Source organism: Scyliorhinus canicula, chromosome 11, assembly GCF_902713615.1.
Source record: "Scyliorhinus canicula chromosome 11, sScyCan1.1, whole genome shotgun sequence".
Classification (NCBI taxonomy): Eukaryota; Metazoa; Chordata; class Chondrichthyes; order Carcharhiniformes; family Scyliorhinidae; genus Scyliorhinus; species Scyliorhinus canicula.
Window position 1 is genome coordinate 35,364,571 of NC_052156.1, and position 24,199 is coordinate 35,388,769.

The following is a 24,199-nucleotide window of genomic DNA, read 5'->3' on the forward strand; positions in this document are numbered from 1 at the left end:
TTTCACCAATATCCAAAATTCAGAAGTTCATACTGAGCCCTGAGGTGCAGTTGCATATTCAATTGTTGCAAAATTAAGGTCAGCGCACAGGGAAACTCAAAAGGCACATATGAATTGATTTTTTCTCGACAAGTCCAGTCTGAATTTCAGAACTCCATGTCAAAAATAGCCGACGGGATACGGAATCAGAATTCAGTTGTTGCTTCATTTTATTTGGGGGGGGGGGGGGGGGGGGGGTGTTTGTTTATCCTCAAAAATACATCACCTCGAATTAAACAATAATATCTGCACTAAAATTAACTCACCTCCATCGTGACCTTTTTTTTCTGCTCAGTTGTAGTCTCTGGTATTGGATTTGAAGGGACGACTGTGGCTGGCAACCCAAAGCATTCCTTACATACACGGTTCTGTCGGCTGTTATCTGCAAGTGGCTTGAATACTGAACATTTACCACAGATAATCTGAAAGAAAAGACAACATCCTTGAAACAGGTTCTGGCCGTAAAAACTTTTAATTTCCTCTCTCCCATTCTTTGGATTCACGCAATTCGTTCCATTCCTTAACCAAGACAAATGACCTGCTCACAAACACTTGCATATTACACGTGCCACCATGGCCACTAAATGAGTTTTCTTTTGGGCGTTACTTTGGGCTGTCTGCCGAAATAGTAATGAGGCACACTTAGCAGAGAGTCCATTCAGCAACCAAAAGCGGACCATAATGTATGGGTCTTATTTTAAAGAATCAAAGTCCTGATTTTCTTTGAATCACATTTAATGAATGGCAGAGAGTTAGTGCTAAATATGTCTTGGAGGATGGCCTGCAAGAGTGATGTCAGTTTAAAGGTGTTACAACATTGTGCAGTCCCCTTTGAATGGTGGCTTGAACATTTTTTGCGTGGGAATAGCACCCCAATGACTAATTTTTCTATCTCCGTAACATCACTCATTTTCACCCCCTAACTCAGTCCATCTGCTGCTCAAGCCATTATTTGTGTCTTTGTTACCTCCAGACAATTATTCCAATGGCTTCATGTCCAACCTTCCACCTAACAACCTTAGTCATCTTCAGCCTGTTGAAATATGTGCTTGCATATCCCAATTTACATCCTTGTGTAGAAACCCCTCCATATAGCCTTGTGCCTGCATTTCTCTGTAGCCTGCTGCCACCCAACAGCTCTGAGATCTCTATACTCCTCCCAATTCTGGATTCTTTCACAGCCTTGATTTCCTTTGCTCCACCAGTAGGCCCTAGACTCTGAAATTCTGACCACGTACCTCGCCATTCTCTTTTAGTCACACCTCAAAAACCCACCTCTTTCAACTTATGGTCATCTGTCCAAATAGCTCAGTGTAATATTTAGTCCAATAACACTCCTAAGAGCTTCTGGTGTTTTACTTCATAGAGATGCTATATAAAGGCAGGTTTTGGATACAGTTCTCAGGACCGCTGGCCAGATGTTGTGGGGGAGGTCCTTCATGGGAACTGGAGGGCTCGGTCTGGGCTGGATGGGGCTCTGTTTCTCAGGATAGGCTATTGACACCCTGTTCCCTAAAAGGGGCTCTAATCAATTTCCCCAGTTTATCTGCTTCTGTAGTTTGATTCTGATGATGCAATTTTCTCTTTTATCACTTTGACTACATTACACCCCATCAGAGTTCTTCCCCATTTAAATATAACAAAACTGAAAAACCTACTTCGTAGGTATACTTTGCACTGTCCCTAAAGATATCATTACATTTTCCTAGATCCAGTCCAATATGATTCTTTCCCCCCAAAGGGTTTACATTTGTTCCTTTCCTTTCTCAGCCTGGTAATTTTCAACTCCAGAACTGTCCTTCATGATGAGGGCTGTTTTCTTGGTAATTCTCCTTCTTGCATAAGCTGGGCAAATCTTCCACCCTTATTTCAAATCTTCACAAATTTGTTGTTTGCAATCTGAGAGCAAACTCGCATCCTCATTCCTGCACAATGAACGACAGAGCCTTTCCGCCTCTGGCAGCTCTCTCTCCTAGATCCTGGCAGACTGCCTGTGTTTTCAGGGAATCTTCGAAACCCTTCCACTCTCAAAGCCTAACTCCATGGCAACGTGAATCACATGGGTCTTTTAAACAGGTATAAAAATGGATTAGTTAACCTCAAGAGCCCAATTATCTTTTATCTTGGAAGTAAACAGACAGTTTAAAGCATGACTTTTACAATCTGGCATTCTCAACACCTTCCTGAGACTAGCATTCTAACCACTGTAAACATAGTTGCTGCTGCCTTTGTCTCCAAGTGTGAACACCTTGCACCTTCTTTCCAGCAAAAAAAGACAGACCTTCCTTTAATTTTTCACAGCCCTGTCACCCAGGCCTGTTAGACAGACTTCAGAACAGATCACATAACCCCTCTTTTATCCTAAATTAGAGAGACAGTCCTAAAAGACTGAAATCTTGTAAAACCTCATATTTGGAAAACTCCCCAGTTAGCGCCAGACCTGCTGATTATCTCCAGCATTATTAGTTCTAATTTGTTTTTTCCTTACTATATAGCAATCGGAGCAAATTGATAGCAAGCTCAACAAATAATAACAATAATAATCTTCATTATTGTCACAAGTAGGCTTACTTGTGACACTGCAATGACATTACTGTAAACAGCCCCGCTCGTCGCCATATTCCGGCGCCTGTTTGGGTACACAGAGGGAGACTTCAGAATATCCAATTGGCCCAACAAGCACATCTTTCGGGACCTGCAGGAGGAAACCGGAGCACCGGGAGGAAACCCACGCAGACAAGGGGAGAACGTGCAGACTCCACCCAGACAGTGAACCAAGCCGGGAATCGAACCTGGGACCCTGGAGCTGTGAAGCAACGGCGCTAATCACTGTGCTACCGTGGAGGAACATAGGAATAGAGGGAATTATAGCCAGATGGACAGAAATCAACAAATCCCTGAGATTTCCTTCAGGACGTTTTGAAAATACATGCATTTAAATAAGAAAGTTGAAACAGATGGCCCAATTTACTGCCTGGGTCCAAACTAGTGAATTATTCTGCAATCAGGCTGTTGATCAACAGCACCATCATATCTGAAGGAAACATAAATGAGAACACACTTGATGGCTATGGTGTAACCAGGCACCTTTCAACACTGAAGCTGCAGATAATCTATAAACAAGTTATCAAACCACATTTTCCACTCACTAAAATATAGTTTTAACATGTGCTCCTATGTGCAAATTAGACAAACGAGAGCTACAGGCATTTTTTCCCCTAATTAGACAAAGTGGGAGAGAAGAAATAACTAAGTTTTAGAAAAAGGAATTGACATAACAAAGTTGGTTAAACAGCAGATAAATGAAACAGAGATAATGGGATTGAGAAGTGTTCAAAATAAATACTAAATAAATTAAATGTGCTTTTAGTTGTATGTAACGATTAAAATCTCAAAAAATGTTTGATTTTAATACTTACTGCATTGCATTGTTTACAGTGATGGCGGCGTTTAGTAATTGAATTAAAAGTTTCACTACAGCTTTTGCAGGCTTGCTTTTCCTTATCACGTTTGGTTTTTGAAGCTCTTTTACCAGAATCCATCTGAAAAAAATGTTTAGATCAATTGTACAAAATTAATATAATCACTGATATCACGCAAAAACACACAAATGCTGAAATGATACTTTATTGGCTCTTGCTTATTAGAGCCTGTGATTTGACACTAGTACCAGCACTGGAACAATGTGTTGAAATATCTGTCTCTTCATGCAGTGTCCTCATTGACTGAGGGTGGCTAATCATGGTTTCTGCCATGATCTCACCACGAGGCAAGGTGTAGAGGCAAGTCCCAAAGACTACATGAGAACAGGCACTGAACATGTGCTTTTGGCATTATTCTGCAACACATTATAACCATCAAGCCAATTGAGTTAAATTGGCCCATCGTTGAAACGTGAAGCTAGAGTCACGGACTCTCGGTGGTTGTGGCAAGGCTTAAACATAACTGGCGAAAAAGCAAAGCTGAGTAGAATCTCTGGCAGCAACGCACACCTCCCCGATTAACTCAATACATTCTATGCTTGGTTCGAGCAGGAAACCATCAAACCATTGTCAACTGCCCCAGAAGCCTCGGACACCCACATACCTATCGCCACAGCTTCCAAAGTCAGATCGACCTTCTTGAAAGTGAACCCTTGGACAGCGAAAGTGCTGACGGGGTTCCTATTTGTGTCAAGAGTCTGCATGGATCAGCTGGCAGATGTGTTAGCGGACATCTTCGATCTCTCTCTAGTCAAACCCGAGGTTCCCACCTGCTTCAAGACCAACATCATACTAATGCCAAAGAAGTACCAGGCAATTTGCTTCAATGACTACCATCCAGTGGCCTTGACATCGATCATTATGAAGTGCTTCAAGAGATTGGTCATAAGACACATCTACTCCATACCCACAGAATACCTTGTCCCACTGCAATTCACATATCACCACAACTGATCCATAGCAGACGCCAACTCCCTGGCCCTACACTCATCCCTGGAGTATCTTGACAACCAGGACTCCTACATTCATTGAGTACAGCTGTCCCTTCAACACCATAATCCCAGCCAAGCTCATATTGAAACTTCAAAACCTAGAACTTGGCTCCACCCTCTGCAACTGGGTCCTCTACTTCCTGACCCATAGACCATAATCAGTAGGGATAAACACTAGTCCTCAATACCATGGCCCCACAAGGCTGCCTACTCCCTATACACACACAACTGCGGCGAAAAAATTGACTCCAACTCCGCTCGCCAAGTTTGCTGATGACACGACTGTAGTGGGTCGGATCCTGAACAACGATGAGTACAGAAGGGAGATAGAATGACAACAATGTTTCCCTCTATGTCAGCAAAACTAAAGAGCTGGTCATTGACTTCAGGAAGCAAAGTATCGTACACACCCCTGTCTGCATCAAAGGTGCCGAGGTGGAGATGGTTGACAACTTCAACTTCCTAGGTGTGCACATCACCAACAATCTGTCCTGGTCCACCCACATCGACACTACGACCAAGAAAGCACAACAGCGCCTATACTTCCTCAGGAAACTAAGGAAATTTGGCATTTCCACATTGATTCTTACCAATTTTTACAGATGCATCATAGAAAGCATCCTATCTGGCTGCACCACAGCCTGGTATGGCAACAGTTCGGCCAAAGACAGTAAGAAACTACAGAGAGTTGTGAATGCACCCTAGTCAATCATACAAACACACCTCCATTGACTTTGTCTACATCTCCCGCTGCCTTGGGAAAGCGGGCATAATCAAATACCCCTCCCACCCGGCTTGTTCACTCTTCCAACTTCTTCCATCGGGCAGGAGATACAAAAGCCTGAGAACACCCACTAACAGATTTAACAACAGCTTCTTCCCCGCTGTTACCAGACTCCTGAATGACCCTCGTATGGACTGAACTGATCTCTTCCCACATGTTCTCTACTGAGTAGTACTACACTCTGTATGCTTCACCCGATGCCCGTGTCTATGTATTTACATTGTGAATTTATGTATGCACCATGTTTTTTTGTCACGTATGGAGTGATCTGTCTGGACTGTCGGCAGAACAATACCTTTCACTGTACCTCGGAAAACAAATCCAATCCAATCATTACACACAATAAATACAGATGAGGAAAGCCATTTGGCCCATCCCAGCTCAACCATCCAGAAGATAAACTGCTGTTCCCCTCTCATGATATTTAATTTTTTCCATAATTTATTTTTTAAAGGATGTTTAGACATCCGCCTCTCCCTCAATCTACCTCGTAGCCCTGTGTGTCTGCATGTGTGTGTGTGTGTGCGTGTGCGTGTGCGTGTGTGTGTGTGTGTGTGTGTGTGTGTGTGCGTCTGCGTGTGTGCGTCTGCGTGTGTGTGTGCGTGTGCCTGTGTGTATATGTGTCTGCATCTGTGTGTGTGTCTGCATCTGTGTGTGCGTGTGTGTCTGCATCTGTGTGTGCGTGTGTGTCTGCATCTGTGTGTGCGTGTGTGTCTGCATCTGTGTGTGTGTGTGTGTGTGTGTGTGTGTGTCTGCATCTGTGTGTGTGTGTGTCTGCATCTGTGTGTGTGTGTGTGTGTGTGTGTCTGCATCTGTGTGTGTGTGCGTCTGCATCTGTGTGTGTGTGTGTGTGTGTGTGTGTGTGTGTGTGTGTGTGTGTGTGTGTGCGAAGAATTACTCTGGACATTTTAATAAGTCACTAAACCATACCTTTGTTGAAAATTAATTTCCCAGATCGATCGCTCCCATGTTGTTAACCACTACACAGTCATGCAAACGTTGAAAAAAAGCTTAAATGTTTCAAGCATGTCCTCACACCGAATTCAGTTCTCTGATCATAAGGACCAGCGTTATGGCACCTTTCTGAGCCAGCTGTCGAAACTTGAATGTTTTCTTTCTATTCCAATTACTGGAATGAGGCACAGTACTCAAGTTTTTCCAGCCAGTGTTTGAGCTCAAGTTCCTCCGACTAGAAAGTTACTGTTTGTATCTATTGTTCAATATTTGAATTGCTTTATTGATTGTGTCTCACATGCCCATGGCAATCTTCAGAAGTCTTTCTCCTCATCCATAGTGATTTTGACCTCAGTTACCAATCACTTGTACCACTTATTTTCTTTTCATATGTGCAATAAATTCATTCAAATTATTGGATAGTTCAAACATTTTTGGGGGCAAAGTATTTTGGACAATTATCAGGAGTGGACTCTGCCAATCTTGTTAATTTGCGGATGAAAGCAAGTGTAAATTAGCAACAGCAAGGGTCCCAACACCAATCCCACTCCACATTTCTCTGATCATGCGCTGGATTTACCACCCACCCCACCGCGTGTTTTTCGACAGTGAAGGTGACCTGCCAGCAAAGGGATTTCCTGGTGACAGCGTGTGAGAGTCGCCGGGAAACCCGTGCGCCGACGTGGGACCGAAGTAACCCGCTGACGTGAATAGCCGGCAAATCCCACCCCATAACTCCAGTGCTTTCCACGTTACAACAAAATCCTAATTTTGTCCCAGATTACATTCTACACATTTACTTCTTGATCTTACGGAACGGCTTTTTATGCAGAACTTGGTCAAAAGCTTTTTAGACACCATATGAAAGGAAATTCCAAAATACATCTCTAATTCTGGAATACCACTTTCTCAAAAAGTTGAGGTGTTTGACCAGACAAGATCTTCCCTTTCTGAATTTGCATTGGTGGCAGTTTACCATTAGGATCTTTAAATTTATTCTGGATAATTCATTCCATTATTTTCATACTTTTCCATTGTATTTTAACTGGTACTGAGGAAAGGCCAACTGGTCTGTATTTGCCTCCATCTGCTTTGCTACCCTTTGTAAAACGGAGAGCTACGTTGACCTGTTTCTGACCTATCAGATGTCTTTACTGTTCTAAGCCTTCATCATTACAGTGGATGCCTCAGTTATCCTTACCGCATGCCATTTTACAATTTGGAAGGAGGCTATTATTTCTGCAACTGTACAAGATACTCAATAATGTGCTGTTTGTTAAGTATTGGCTATGTCGAGGGCAGCACGGTGGTGCAGTGGTTAGCATTGCTGCCTCACGGCGCTGAGGTCCCAGGTTCGATCCCGGCTCTGGGTCACTGTCCGTGTGGAATTTGCACATTCTCCCAGTGTTTGCATGGGTTTCGCCCCCACAACCCAAAGATGTGCAGAGTGAATGGATTGGCCATGCTAAATTGCCCCTTAAGTGGAAAAAATAATTGGATACTCTAAATTTATATATCCAAAATGATCAAAAATCAAACATTTAAAACAAATGAGAATAGATGCTGATTTGAAGTTTGATTTTAATTGCTATTCATCAATTGATTTACTTATTCTACACAATGTATAGTGTGTACAGAATACTAGAATGCAATCTTATTTCAAATATGCAATAACGATCAGCAAAACCTGCTCTTTTTCTGCCAAATGTTGAATCTGGTTTATTTCCCCAGTTTAAATCAAAAATTAATATTGAACATGAAGCTCAGCAACAAAAGTAGCATTGCAAGATACTGCCAGTGCTTTATTTGCAAATCTTACAACGACTGTGACTACAATTAGAATAGAACATTGATTTAGCTCTAGCCTTCTATTATTCATTAGTAAAACATTGGCACTGCACCACACTGAAATATGCAATTATCCAGAGCATTGTTAAAATCTCAAAATCTCTGCATCCAACACCGTTAATATAAATGTCTCACTAGAGCACTTTACAAGATTAATACATTGCACTTCTTCATTTGAAGATAGAAGGACAAAATGTATTTCGATTTCATGATTATTGTAGGTTTCTTTCCACTTTTTCAATAATATTGGTACTTTTCTTTCATAGAATCAACAGTGCAGAAGGTGGCCATTCGGCCCATCGAGTCTGCACCGGCCCTTGGAAAGAGCCCTTACTTTTAAGCCCTCGCCTCCACCCTATCACCATAACCCAGTAATCCCACCTAACCTTTTAGACACAAAGGGGCAATTTAGCATGGCCAATCCACCCAACCTTCACATCTTTGGGCTGTCAGAGGAAACCGGAGCACCCGGAGGAAACCCACGCAGACACGGGGAGAAAGTGCAAACTCCACGCAGTCACCCGAAGCCGGAATTGAATCTGGGATCCTGGAGCTGTGAGGCACTGTGCAACCATGATGCCCCTCAACAATTTTTTTATCAACAACTTTCTCCCCTTTTCACGTGGGGGCTTTGAGTCCCAGTAAGATTCCACAGGCATTAGGGCCACGTGACATTCATTCAGCGACAGCTCAGAGGCACCAGTTGAGCTGAGAGGCATCACAGCAGAGCCTGGTGTTTTCTCATTCAAATTTCACGAACAATTGCTCCCCTGATAACTGTTCCTATTTCCACTCTGAAGAAGGAACATTAATCATAGCAAAAGGTGTTTTTATCATGCCAGACACCATCCAGCTCAGTAGCAATGGACCTAGGACCAGTGTTGCCCAGTGAACTGCACTGGACACCCAAATTCATAGAATCATAGAATTATAGTGCAGGAGGCCATTTGGCCCATCGAGTCTGCTCCATCCCTTAGAAAGAGCACCCCACTTAAGCCCATGCCTCCCCCCTATCCCCTTACCCCCTAACCTCACTCAACCATTTTTGGACACTAAGGGCAATTTATCATTGCCAACCCACCCAACCTGCACATTTTTGGATTGTGGGAGGAAACCGGAACACCCGGAGGAAATCCACGCAGACACGGGGAGAACGTGCAGACTCCGCACAGACAGTGACCCAAGCCGGGAATCGAACCTGGGACGCTGGAGCTGTGAAGCAACTGTGCTAACCATTGTGCAACCTGCCGCCCTGATTGTTGTTTGGTTGTACAGAACTTGAGTATTGCTGAACAAAAAAAGGCACGCAGTCGAAAGTTTTTCACCTTGCACTCATCAGGACAAATCTGCAAGAATACCAAATCTAAAGAGACTGCATGAGAAGTGTGCTGAATGGTTACCAAATGGACTTCGACTGGTGGAGATGTTTCTGTGGAGAATCCACCTTGGAATAGTTAACTGCCAAGGTTTTGTTTAAATTTAAACCAGGCAGGTTGACTCTGATTGATCAAGGCATTGCCATAAGGAATGAACCAGGGAGTGGCTGTACCCCAAACCTTTGTATATTGAATAATGAGCAATGCATGGGCATGCTCTTTTCAGTCTATCTGATCCTGAACTTGGTTTCTGACCCCATATCCTCTCCAACACCAAGATCATTTAATTGCACTTCTATCAGATCATCTGCCTCCATTCCTGCCTCAATCTCACTAGTTTGGCCCCAATCCTGGGCACCACATTTTAGAAAAGGGCATGAAGGTTTTGCAAAATGTAACAAAGAGATCTGCTAGAATGGTTCCAATGATGAAGGACTTAATGATTAGATAGACTGCAGAAGCTGGGGTTGTTCACCTTACAACAGAGAATGTTCAGGGGAGGATTGATGGAAGTGTTTAAAATCATAAATGTTTCTGAAAATGTTTCCAATGGCTGAAAGGCCAATAACCAGATGACACAGATTTAATGTGTTTGGCAAAAAAACGAGAGGCGACATGAAGAAAATCATTTCTATAGAATCAGTAGCTAGGATTTGGACTACATTGCCTGATAGTGTTATGGATACAGATTCAATAATAGATTTCAAAAGGGAATCCAGTAAGTACTTAAAGGAAAAAATGTAGGGAGAAATGGATGTGTGTGGGGTGGGGGGGGGGAACTAACTCACCTCTTCCCAAAAGGAGATTGTGCAGACTCGATGGGGAAATAGTCTCTTTCTGACTTGTATTAGTTTATACTTTTATGATCTGCTGAAAGCCACATCAATGCGTTTGCTACCTTCAGACTTGACTATTCCAATGCCCTGCTGGCCGATCTCTCACCTTTCATAAACCTGCAGCCCAATGCAAACTGGACGAACAGCACCTCACCTTCTGATGAGGCACTGAGAGCCTTCTGGACATAACACTGAGTTCAACAACTTCAGACCATGAACTCTGTTCTTCATTTTGCTTCCTCAACCCAGCCTATAAATTGTTCCAATATTTTGCTTTCACAGAGAAGTGGCCCTTGTTCTGCTATTAACGCATTATACTATCTGACCTTTAAGCCACTATAATCACGTTGCTTAGTCTTCAGACCTGTGAGCTAGCAAATATGATTCTCTGCATCATGAACGGACATTTCAAAAAACACAACAGTATTCCTTTTGCTTCAATGAACTGTTATTGAATAAGAGAGTTCTCATACATGCTCCTTCTTCTTGTATACAGCTATGGAATTCATGAGGAACATAGACACATCTTGCCCCCTTCAATGCACCATTTGTTAAAAAATATTGGGCAGAAATGCAGAAACGTAATGGTCAAATGGCCACAAGCAGCAAGCACTGAAGCACCAGACAAAAGGATTTGCCATCTACCTCAACAGGAAACTATGACTGCATAAATTGTACAGGAACGTTTATTTATAGTTTATGTGGTAGCAAAGTTTTGAACATATTGAAAAGGACTAGAGCTCTCAGATTTGAAATGCTTCAATATTGCTCATATTAAGCTCAAGTCCTCCATATCTATACAAAAAGGGCTATTTATTGCTATGTCTAAGCTGATTCCAAAATTAAGAAACTAAATATTTTTTAATACAGCTTACACTTTGAAAAGCACCCCACTCTTTCGAGCACTTTGTCAAAGTGAGATACAGAACATGATGGTTTAATGTGCATTGCTCCACAGTGAACGAAGAACAAAGAAAAGTGCAGCGCAGGAACAGGCCCTTTGGCCCTCCAAGCCTGCACAACATGAGTGTTGCACATTAAAATATGAAGTTACATTTCTGTAACATTTCAATTTCACATTTGTGTAAAAGTCATATGATAGTTTCGGTTCTGAAAATGGGGCAAAGAAATAAAATGGCAGGCCCCACTTCTACTCTGACATCGGCCATTTACACTGTTCTAATGGAACTCAAAGCGTGCTCAAGGAAAAGAGCCGTAACTTTTCATTAGGCACTGAACCTTCAGACTCAACACATTGAGTTCAACAATTTGAGGTTATAATCTCGGTCCCATTTTTTACATAGTAGTTGTTGACGATACTGTTATTTCCATTTATGTTTCCTCTTTGATTCTTTGCTTGACCCACTACCATATTCTTTTGCCTTGTATCATCGTTATTTGTCATTTAATCTCGCCAGTCTTCCACCTGACCAAGGAAACTTTCCTTTCACTAACTTCCGCCAGTTCTGAGGAAAGGCAGTCAACCTGTAATCTCAACTGTTTCTCTCTGCACAGATGCTGCCTGGCCTGACAAACATTACCTTCTCCAGTGTGATGATATGATCTGCATACTCGTCTGCCATTGGGCCAGAACGTCGGCTTACCATTGGCCCTGGTCGGTCATGTGCCTCTCGACCGATTGGCCGAGAGGCTGAGTTAACCACGCCTCTATCAACGAGGTATAAATGCTCAGAAGCCTGACGATCGTTCCTTTCCACTGTAGACGATCGCCAGGCTGTGTTCTAGTTAATTAAAGCCTGACATTGGTAAATCACTCGCCTCGCGTGCAATCGGTGGTGCATCAATTTAATTAACTACAACTTTGAAGATGGAGTTCCGCATCAAGCCCGAATGCCTCCGCATCAGCCCGCAAACTCCGAACTCTACAGAACTTTTCAAACTCTGGCTGACTTGCCTCGAAGGGTTCCTGGCATCTACAACCACCCCCCCCACCGGGGCACAGAAGCTGCACGTCCTCCACTCCAGCGTGGGTATTGCCGCTTACTCAATAATCGAAGACGAAACAGATTATGATGACGCTATACGGAAGCTAAAAGGACAATTCCTCAAACCGATCAACAGGGTATTCGCTCGACATCTGCTGGCCACCAGAAAGCAGGTCCCCGGTGAGTCTCTAGACCAATACGCCCGGGCCCTCTGTGCCCTGGGGAGAGGTTGCGCCTGTGAAGCGGTGTCCGCTACAGAGCACATGGAGCTACTCGTCAGAGACGCTTACGTGGCCGGGATGCTGTCCCCCGTGATCCGCCAGCGGATGCTGGAAAGAGACGAACTCAGTTTAACGGAGACACTGACTCTCTCCGCCTCCCTGGAGGTCGCAGATCAAAGCGCTCGCACCTATGACCCTGGCCAGGCCGCCTCCTGGCACGCTTCCCACCAGCTACCCACCGCTCCCGGCCTCCCTCAGGCTTGTGCCGCGGGGCCCCGCTGCTACATTTGTGGGTACGCTAAGCACCCTCGCTCGCGCTGCCCAGCCCGCTCCGCCCTCTGTAAGAGCTGCGGGAAGAAGGGCCACTACTCCACGGTCTGCCAGGCCAAATCGCTGGCTGCAGCGCTTCTGGAAGCTGCACAGCACTCTCCCCCCCTCCCCCAGGCCTTTGCAAACGGCCTGTGTGCCTCCCTCTCTCCCCCAGGGCCGCCCCAGCTGCTCCCGACTCGCGCCCCGCCGGCCGACATGCGCACCTCCCCGGCCCCTCCAGGCCTCTGCCTGCCCGCCGCGCACGTTTCTCCCCCCCCGCCCCCGGGCCCCGGCGCCCGACCGGCTCGCCTCTCCGGGCCCCCCTGGTCCCTGCCTGCCCGCAGCGGCCCTGCTTCCCTCGCTCCCGGACCCCGGCTCCCCCCACCCCCGGGCCCCGGCGCCCGACCGGCTCGCCTCTCCGGGCCCCCCGGTCCCTGCCTGCCCGCAGCGCGACTCGGCTCCCCCCCGCCCCCGGCCCCCCCGCACCCGGCCCGCGCGCCTTACCTCCGCCCACAGCTGATGCACCTAGCCGGCGTCCTGGAGCCGGCTTCCGCATCCCCACAGCTGATGCACCTAGCCGGCGTCCTGGAGCCGGCTTCCGCATCCCCGCAGCTGATGCCGGTCACTCACCTCTTGGAGCCGGCCTGCGCGCCTCTCTGCTCACAGCGCCGGCAACGCTAGCTCCGCCTCCAGCGGCCACGAGGGCTTCCTGGGCGCCGCCATCTTGGGGTGCCGACCCCACGTGCGGGTCCTGGGCGCCGCCATCTTGGGGCCCCGACCCCACGTGCGGGTCCTGGGCGCCGCCATCTTGGGGAACAGACCTCACCTGGGGATCCTGGCCACCGGCTTCCACATCTGCCACGCAAGGTCCCTCCAGCATGGAATCGGACAGCGACGACGGATTTTCTCCACGGCTCGCGGCCGTTCACCCCACATATGGATCCTGGCCACCGACTTCCACATCTGCCACGCAAGGTCCCTCCAGCATGGAATCGGACAGCGACGACGGATTTTCTCCATGGCTCGCGGCCGTTCAACTCGACCAGTCTCATCCACGCACGCTCGCCAAAACGACTACGCTGATCCACCTCAACGGCCACAAGACGGACTGCCTGCTGGACTCCGGGAGCACGGAAAGCTTCGTTCACCCTGACACGGTAAGACGCTGCGCGCTCCCTGTCCATCCCGTAACACGCAAAATCGGTTTAGCCTCAGGTTCGCACTCCGTCCACATCACCGGGTGCTGCATCGCGGACCTCACGGTCCAAGGGAAGGTTTTTAAAAATTATAAATTCCTTGTCCTCCCTGACCTTTGCGCACCGGCACTCCTAGGACTGGACTTCCAGTGCAACCTGCAGAGCTTGACTTTTCAATTCGGCGGCCCTATACCCCCCCCTCACTGTCTGCAGCCTCGCGTCCCTCAAAGTAGACCCTCCCTCCCTGTTTGCTAACCTCACCCCCGATTGCAAACCCGTCGCCACACGGAGCAGACGGTACAGCGCCCAGGACCGATCCTTCATCAGGTCCGAGGTCCAGAGGTTGCTGACGGAAGGGGTCATCGAGGCCAGCAACAGTCCCTGGCGAGCCCAAGTGCTGGTGGTCCGGACGGGGGAGAAAAACCGGATGGTCATCGATTATAGCCAAACCATCAATCGGTTTACGCAACTGGACGCGTATCCTCTCCCCCGTATCTCTACCATGGTAAACGAGATCGCGAGATACAAGGTCTTCTCAACTGTGGACCTTAAGTCCGCTTACCACCAGCTCCCCATCCGCGCGAGTGACCGACTGTACACCGCGTTCGAGGCTGACGGGCGCCTCTACCACTTCCTTAGGGTTCCGTTTGGCATCACGAATGGGGTCTCGGTCTTCCAAAGGGAGATGGACCGAATGGTCGACAAGTACGGATTACAGGCTACCTTCCCGTACCTTGATAATGTCACCATCTGCGGCCACGACCAGCAGGACCATGACGCCAACCTTCAGAAATTCCTCCAAACCGCAAAACTCCTTAACCTCACGTACAATAAGGATAAATGCGTGTTTAGCACCGACCGCCTAGCCATCCTCGGCTACGTAGTGCGTAACGGAGTGATAGGCCCCGACCCCGAACGCATGCGCCCCCTGATGGAACTCCCTCTCCCCAATACCCCCAAATCCCTCAAACGCTGCCTAGGGTTTTTCGCATACTACGCCCAATGGGTTCCCAACTACGCGGACAAGGCCCGTCCCCTCATGCAAACCACGACCTTCCCGCCGTCGACGGAGGCCTGCCAGGCCTTTAGCCGCATCAAAGCGGACATCGCAAAGGCCACGATGCGTGCCATCGACGAGGCCCTCCCCTTCCAGGTCGAGAGCGACGCTTCAGAAGTAGCTCTGGCGGCCACCCTGAACCAAGCGGGCAGACCCGTGGCCTTCTTCTCCAGAACTCTCCAGGCTTCCGAACTCCGCCACCCATCTGTGGAAAAGGAAGCCCAGGCCATAGTCGAAGCCGTGCGACATTGGAGGCACTATTTGGCCGGCAGGAGGTTTACCCTCCTCACAGACCAACGGTCAGTAGCCTTCATGTTTGATAATGCACAAAGGGGCAAGATCAAAAATGACAAGATTTTACGGTGGCGGATCGAGTTGTCCACGTACAACTATGATATCTTGTATCGTCCTGGGAAGCTCAATGAGCCTCCTGATGCCCTGTCCCGCGGTACCTGCGCCAGCGCGCAGATAGACCGCCTCCGCTCCCTCCACGCAGACCTCTGCCATCCAGGGGTGACCCGCCTACACCATTTCATTAAGGCCCGCAACCTGCCCTACTCTATCGAGGAAGTCAGGACAGTAACCCGTGACTGCCACATCTGCGCCGAGTGCAAACCGCACTTCTACCGCCCCGAGCGCGCACACCTGATCAAAGCATCCCGCCCCTTTGAACGTCTCAGCATTGACTTCAAGGGGCCCCTTCCCTCTAACAACCGCAACATTTACTTCCTGGCGGTTATCGACGAACACTCCCGCTTCCCCTTCGCCATTCCCTGTCCCGACATGACCACATCGACCGTCATTAAGGCCCTACTCTCCATCTTCTCACTGTTCGACTACTCCGCGTACATTCCAGCGATCGGGGGTCCTCATTTATGAGCGACGAGCTGCGTCAATTCCTGCTTGACAGGGGCATCGCCTCTAGCAGGACGACCAGCTATAACCCCCGGGGTAACGGACAGGTCGAGCGGGAGAATGGTACCATCTGGAAGACCATACTACTAGCCCTCCGGTCTAGAAATCTCCCTATTTCCCGATGGCAAGAGGTGCTCCCCGATGCACTGCACTCTATCCGCTCACTCCTCTATACTGCAACTAATCAGACACCTCATGAGCGTTTTCTTGTTTTCCCCAGGAAGTCGTCCTCCGGATCCCCTCTCCCGACGTGGCTGGTCACCCCCGGATCCATCTTGCTCCGGAAGCATGTGCGGGTGCACAAGTCCGACCCGTTGGTGGAGCATGTCCAGTTACTCCACGCTAACCCGCAGTATGCGTATGTGGAGTACCCCGACGGTCGGCAGGACACGGTCTCCCTCCGGGACCTGGCACCCGCCGGCGTGCAGCCCCCCCCACCACAGACCCCCCCTCCCCTTTTTCACCCCAGCACCCCACTCAGCTTCCCCATCCCTCATCCATGGCGTCTCCGCGGCCAGCTCAGGTGACGGAGACTACTCGAGGTCTATCGCTCCCGGACTCCAGGACATCAGCAGGACCATCAGCCGATCCGACGACACCTCCTCCACTACGGCGCTCGGCCAGGACGTCAAGGACCACCAAACGACTGATCGAATCCATCTAGAGTTCTACGGTCCCATGGACTTCCTTTTGTAAATATTGTTATGTCTGGGCCAGTGGCAAGCCCCCAAATTCGACAAGGGTACGGAGAGAAAATTATTCTCCCGACGGCTACTCATATCATCAGTTCTTCCCCCCCCCCCACACCCCGGGTCTCGTTCACACCCGCCCCCCCCCCCCCCCCCCCGCCTTCCTTCTCCGTAAGGGGTGAATGTGATGATATGATCTGCATACTCGTCTGCCATTGGGCCAGAACGTCGGCTTACCATTGGCCCTGGTCGGTCATGTGCCTCTCGACCGATTGGCCGAGAGGCTGAGTTAACCACGCCTCTATCAACGAGGTATAAATGCTCAGAAGCCTGACGATCGTTCCTTTCCACTGTAGACGATCGCCAGGCTGTGTTCTAGTTAATTAAAGCCTGACATTGGTAAATCACTCGCCTCGCGTGCAATCGATGGTGCATCATCCAGTTCTTACTGGTTTTCAGTCTGACATAGAGCTGACATAGAAATGATGGTGGCTTCTGTTGCAGATTCCATCGGTGAAGCCTGTGGAGGAGCTGTGACAGTACCATCCTGATTTCTGTGTTTAACTGCACGTGTGGGGGCACCAAAAGTTGCCATAAATTTCATCCAGTAATAATGGTGTGTGTGTGTGTGTGTGTGTGTGTGTGTGTGTGTGTGTGTGTGTGTGTATGATAGCTGCATAACCATTAATAAAGCAAAATCTGGTCCAAGGTTATAAATGTGCTGATTTGCTGGCTAATGGATGAGGAAGAGAGAAAGAGAAAGAAGAGAATAGGGAGAGAAAGAAGAGATTGCAACATTTGAAAAAGTAGTCATTTGCGGAGAAAACGTAGGCTTCCCTTCCCACTGAAGTATCTGTAGTTTGCTGAAGGCCCAGAAATGTTATAGACGGAATCACTTTCAAACAGAAAGGATATGCACTACAAATGAATATCTCTAACCGCTCAAAGTTCACAGTAATATGCATCCTGTGATCCGTTTCCTCATCACCATACTCGCGTGACATGAAGCACCAGGGTGCAAACCACAAATTTACAGGAAGAATGTGCCTTTAGATTTAAATACAAATACACAAAATTGCTCGAGAGTGGCTGGTATTATATGAAATTCCAATTTACAGTCAGGAATATTGGTAAGAGAACAAATTCCTACACAGGTTTTAAATAATTTCCACTCAGTGCCGACAAGGCAGGTTTACTATGGGTGAAATGACCTGGGAGAGCTTCTTCTTCTTCTTCTCCCCCCCCTCCAACTCTTCATTGCGTACAACTTCCCATCTTGTGATCTAATTGAAATCACAAATCACAAAAGACACTCGGCAGATAAAAATGTCAGCCATCCTGTGTTTTGAACCAGCAACCACAGGGTTGTCACACCATTATTTAAATGATGACTCACAAAGCACTTGGCATTAAAAGGAGAATGGCTGTTACTTTGAACCACTACGAGTGTTCATGTGAAGGACAGGAAACCTTTGCAATTGTATTAGAAAAACTCATACTGACCCCCAGAGGACGAAGATCAAAAACCCGCTGTGCTTTCCTGTCAAAACAGGTCTCAGTTTAGTTTCTTCCTCTCAGAGGAGCTTCGGTTTATAGCGCAGTTTTAAAGACGGTTATAAATAATCGTGATTGTCATCCTTTTGTTTGTTGCTGTCCAATTTAAAAAAAACATTTTCCACATGTTGGGGGATAACAAGTCTGATTACATCAGAAAGCTGAAAGAACAGCACCAGTGCTGGCTTTGTGAATTCTCTTATTCCCACTTGATCTCCCGTAACTTGCTGTGTAATCCACATTTCAGCCGATGGCCACAGATGAAAAACTCTAAACCCTCCGCAAGAAGCATTTCCATTGCTTTTGGATTGTTATCCAGATGCATCACCTACCTGATAAAGAGATCCTCAGAAAAGAGTCACCGTTAAGCCAATCGTGGGCTACTTTTCCAACAATTCATTGTGCATGAACTGAATTACTTGCTCATTGAACAAGTGACAATGGATTGATTGAAATGTCTGCCACCAGAGGGATGGCACTTCCTTCATTCACTAATACAGCCAACCTGAATTTCTTAGCTTTTGGAAAACATTTCAAAAAGCACATTTTAACTGTATACACGTATATAAGGAATTGTTACAAGGAATAAACTGGTCATTTATTTTGAAGAATAGCCTCATAAAAGATATGCAAGCCATTTCATAAGTCAAGTTACATGCAAGATTGTTCACCTCAGCAACTGTAACAATCCATTCAACCATTCAAATATAAAACTCTTGTGTGGATCATGCATTTTCTTTCCATAAAACTACTTCCTCTAAACTTATTGTTAATATTCTGATTACAAACTTTACAATTTGATTTTATAATGGAAAGATATATTTTTCATACTGGCTGTCACAGTGTAGTGGCTACCAAATAATTGTGATCAATTTCTGATTTGGGTCTTTTTTGGCACCCTCTTGCCCTTTCACTCGTAGTTTCTATCCAGAGCACGCACCCCTTCCCACCTTTATCCTTCTTTCCTTCCCTCCTACCCCCAAGCGTACATCCCTCAGGCTTTACTATTTCCTACATGCTCAGAGGAGACGCACCCTACTGCCACCACCCTTCCTCATGCCTTCCCTATCAGGTCCCTTGACAACCGGTGTTCTGCATTCACCATTGGAAACTTTATCCTGTGGGCTAGAATTCCTATCCCTATCCATGGCAGCTCTGGCCAGGAGTCTTTTGGTCACCAGCACGAAAACTGCCATGCTGCCCGCTGGTTCAAACCCAAAAAACTGAGTATTTGAGAGGAATCGTAGAATCCCTACAGTGCTGAAGGAGGCTATTCGGTCCATCCAGTCTGCACCGGCCCTTGGACAGAGCATCCTACTTAAGCCCATGGGGAGCATGATTGCACAGTGGTTAGCATGGTTGCTTCACAGCTACAAGGTCCCAGGTTCGATTCCTGGCTTGGGTCACTGTCTGTGCAGAGTCTGCACGCGGGTTTCCTCCGGGTGCTCCGGCTTCCTCCCACAGTCCAAAGATGTGCTTGTTAGGTGGATTGGCATTGCAAAATTGCCCTTAGTGTCCAGAAAGGTTAGGTTGGGTTACAGGGATAGAGTGGAGGTGTGGGCTTAAGTGGGGTGCTCTTTCTAAGGACCGGTGCAGACTCGATGGGCCGAATGGCCTCATTCTACACTATAAATTTTATTATTCTGTGATTCTACCCTATCCCCGTAACTCCACCTAACCTTTTGGAAACTAAGGGGCAATTTTAGCATGACCAGTCCACCTAACTGCACATCTTTGGACTGTGGGAGGAAACCGGAGCACCCGGAGGAAACCCACGCAGACACGGAGAAAGTGCAAGCTCCATGCTGACACCTGAGGCCGGAATTGAACCTGTGTCCCTGGAGCTGTGAGGCAGAAGTGCTAACCACTGTGCCACAGTGCTGCCCGAGGAGGGATCAAGAGAAAAGCCAACATGAAAATGACATACGGATTGGACAAAAGCTGCCAACTTGTAGTGATCAATGCTACAGTAGATCTATTTGCGAGTTAATTACATAAGCATTCACCAACATTTTAGCAGTTTCTGTTAAACCTGAGAAAATCATTCAGGTAGAATAGAATAGAATTTAGATGTAATAACAGATTCTCATTTTCCAGGACAAAGTATTCATCAGCTCCTGCACATGTCCCTGAGTACACATTAAACTGCAAATGGAATTATTAATGATCACATACCAGAGCAGATGGACTGGAGAAGTCTCCTCCTGTAACATATTCAGCACAAGTTGCACCTGGAACCTATAAAAGAGAACAGTTATTTCAACAAATGTTCAACTGAAAGGTCCACCTTTGAGAATTGTACATTTAGAAAGCATTTCAAACATGGAAAAGTGTCCTAATTTGCTTCACATAGATTTGATAAAAATATTGCACACAGAGCAACAAAGGGAATGGGTGGGAAGGAGCGGGGGGGGGGGGGGGGGGGGGGGGGGGGAATGAAAATCTGGTGGTCATTAACTTGCTTTGCAGTATTTTTTTAAAAATTGTGAACCATGTACTTTAGGCGGTACGCTAAAGGTTAGACCAAAAATGAAAGGTGGTGTTGTAATTAATCACTGTTAATTTCATGATGGAGTATAGGTGTGGTGCTTACATCTTTGACAAATAGTCACTGTACCAAGCAGGTGGCTGAATGTTGTAGCAACTTGAATTGAAGGCACGTCTTTTAAAATAAACTCAGGTTTAACAAATGGCGTGTGGAAATCGGAAATAGATTTTGATACTTTTGAAGTTGTTAAAGTTGTTTATTAGTTACAGTGTTGGGCACGTATTTTGCCAACAATTCCACCAACTCGCTCTCATTTCATATTGCCACATCCACCTAGAATTTCGATGCCTGCTGCGGTTTTATTCCCACCTAACTGGGTTTTCTCACTTTTGACAAGACATATAGGGCAGGATTCTCGCTTCTGGGGACCAAGTCCCTACACTCGCCGGAAAACTGACGAGAATCACTCCGTACTTTTTCCTGGAAGGTCCGGGGTGATTCTCCGTTTTCCAGGGAGCTAGTAGAACCCCGGCGTGCATCCTGCAGCTCTGGCTGCTGGCGGGGCCCTACTAGCCAAACCGGGCGGCTGCAAGTGGGTCCGCGCATGTGCCCTGCAGCCCACCTCGGCGCGGGCGCCGCCGGCATGGCGGAACCACATAGCGGGCACGCATGGAGGAAGGTAGGTCCCTCCCAGATCACGATGGCCCACCGATTGGTGGCCCCCGATCGCGGGCCTGGCCACCGCTGAGGCTCCCCCCCCCCCCGGAGTCAGATACCCCCGGCCCCCCACCAGGACCGCCACCTTGGCCGAGGGTCCCAGCTCCTGCCGGGTGGTACCACATGTAAACCACGCCGGCAAGAGTTCGGCTGGTCAACCGCGGGGAATTGCCGTGGGGGCCTGTTCCAACGTCCCCCGACCGGCGCCGCGTTGACTGCGTGCGCGGGACTGGCGGGTCTGCGGAGAATCGCAGAAGCGCCGTCGCGCTGGATTTCCGGCGTGAGCGGCTATTGTCCACCCCCACTCCGGGCGTGATTCCGGTGCACAAGGTCGGAGAATCCTGCCCATAGTGTGGTGATATGCTTGTAAGCTCTATAAAAATGGAACCAGTAACCTGTAACAGCCTCCCCGAACAGGCGCCGGAATGTGGCGACTAGGGGCTTTTCACAGTAACTTCATTTGACGCCTACTGGTGACAATAAGCGATTTTCATTTCATTCATTTCAGTAGGTGGCAGTGCAGGCACACCATGCGGTCTGAAGATAGTTTTCAGGGACTCCCATATAGAATCATAGAATTTACAGTACAGAAGGAGGCTATTAGGCCCATTGAGACTGCACCGACCCTTGGAAAGAGCACCCTAATTAAGCCCACACTGCCACCCTATCCCCGTACCCAGAAGCCCCACCTAACATTTTGGACACTAATGGCAATTTAGCATGGCCGATCCACTGAATCTGCACATCTTTGGACTCTGGAAGGAAACCAGAACACCCGAAGGAAACCCACACAGACACGGGGAGAATGTGCAAATTCCGCACAGATAGTGACCCAAGCTGGGAATCAAACATGGGACCCTGGAGCTGTGAAGCAACTGTGCTAACCAATGTGTTACCATGGGGAGACACATCCCGCCATCAGCAGATGGTTGTAGAAGATGGTAGTAAGAAATACAGGTGAGCAGTCGTGCCAGTGCTAGGTGTAGTTCCAGAAGAGTACAAAGAAACTCCATGATAACTTGCTCTGTGACAGATCGCTCTTACCACGTGTGATTCAATAAAGATCCTGGTTTGGACACAGTGGAGTCCTTTGCAAGGTGTAGAAGACTAAACACAATAATATAGGAGATCGTTGGAGAATAGTAAGGTGTATGGAATTAGAAAAAGAAACAAAAAGCCTACATTCGTATAACACCTTTCACATCACCAGTTGAATCACTTCTTTACATACAGGCAATGAAGTACTTTTGAAGTGTAGTCATTGTAATGCAGGAAATGAAGCAGCCAATTTGTGCACAGAAAGCTCTTACAAACAGCAAAGTGATAATTGCCAGATAATCTGTTTTTATGATGTTGATTGGTGGAGTGATCAGGGGGCTGGTTTAGCTCACTGGGCTCACTGGGCTAAATCGGGCTAAATCGCTGGCTTTTAAAGCAGACCAAGCAGGCCAGCAGCATGGTTCAATTCCCGCACCAGCCTCCCCAGACAGGCGCCGGAATGTGGCGACTAGGGGCTTTTCACAGTAACTTCATTGAAGCCTACTCGTGACAATAAGCGATTTTAATTTTCATAATTACTGGGGATAGCTCCCATGTTCTTTTACAAAGCAGCGCTATGGGATAGTTTCCATCCATTTGACAGGGCAGACGGAGCCCTGAGTTAATGCCTCGCCTGAAAGATGGTACCTCTGGAAGTGCAGCACTCCCTCAGTACTGCACTGAAGTGTCAACCTAAATTTGTGCGCTCAAGTCCTTGAGTGGGACATGAACACACATCCTTCTGACTCAGGTGAGAATGTCAACAATTGAGTCATGGTTGACACCAAAGGGTAGCAAATTAGGATTAAAAACTGGTTAAGAAAGGAGGGAGCAGAGTATTAGTTGAGGGCAGTTATTCCGAGTGAGTACCAGCGTTACCCAGGGTCCTGCACTGGGGCATTTTAGTTCACTTTGTGCATCAGAATTGGTAATAGGACTACAGCATTGATAAAATTACCAGACGGGGGACTGTACTTGAAAATGGGAGACATAGCAAATAATTTTGACTGAAGGAATTGGCAAGAGAATATAAATAAGACTGGGGACAAAAATGGGAGATGGAATTCAATGTCACCATGAGTTGATGCATTTTGGTTGAAAACAAATGCACCTTAAATGCAGCAAAAGCTGAGGGAGTTCTGCCTGTTCAGGATAACAAGGCATTAAAACAGCACCTCACAAGGATAAGGCCACCAGAAAAAAAATCAAAACAAATATTGTTTTTTCTGAGGTTTAAAGATGATAGTAGTTGTATTGTAATAGCACATTGATTTAAATCCTTAGTTTGAGTGTTTTGGGCAGTTTTGGACATGCGATATAGGAATGATGTTGAGGCAATAAGATGAAGGAACATGTCGGCCAGTTTTTGTAATGGACATCAAAGTAAGCAAACTAAAGAGCTACTCATGACATCCCAGAAAGACCATGGATGAAGCTTAGAGTAGAACTGAACATATAAGCAAATTACTGCGGATGCTGGAATCTGAAACTAAAACAGAAAATACTAGACAATTGCAGCAGGTCTGACAGCATCTTTGGAGAGAGAAGGGAGTTAACGTTTCCAGTCTGAATGACTCTTTGTCAAAAAAAACAGTATTCCCTGTTTTTGTCTTAGTAGACCCCTTGCACGGTAGCACAGTGGTTAGCTTCACACGCCAGAGTCCCAGGTTCGATTCCCGGTTTGGGTCACAGTCTGTGTGGAGTCTGCACGTTCTCCCCATGTCTGCGTGAGTTTTCTCTGGGTGCTCCGGTTTCCTC

The 24,199-nt window shown here is 47.2% G+C and overlaps 1 protein-coding gene across 3 annotated transcripts in view; it reads right to left on the minus strand.

Annotated features, from left to right (window-relative positions):
• Window positions 1-24,199, minus strand: part of LOC119974000 (FYVE, RhoGEF and PH domain-containing protein 3-like) — a 351,115-nt gene that overhangs the window by 22,754 nt on the left and 304,162 nt on the right. For all 3 annotated transcript variants that reach the window (XM_038812760.1, XM_038812759.1, XM_038812761.1), the window contains exons 15-17: window positions 20,374-20,436; window positions 3,459-3,581; window positions 306-461 (exon numbers count right to left, since the gene is read on the minus strand). In XM_038812760.1, the coding sequence (XP_038668688.1) occupies window positions 306-461; window positions 3,459-3,581; window positions 20,374-20,436 (342 nt within the window). The remainder of the gene's footprint in view (window positions 1-305; window positions 462-3,458; window positions 3,582-20,373; window positions 20,437-24,199) is intronic.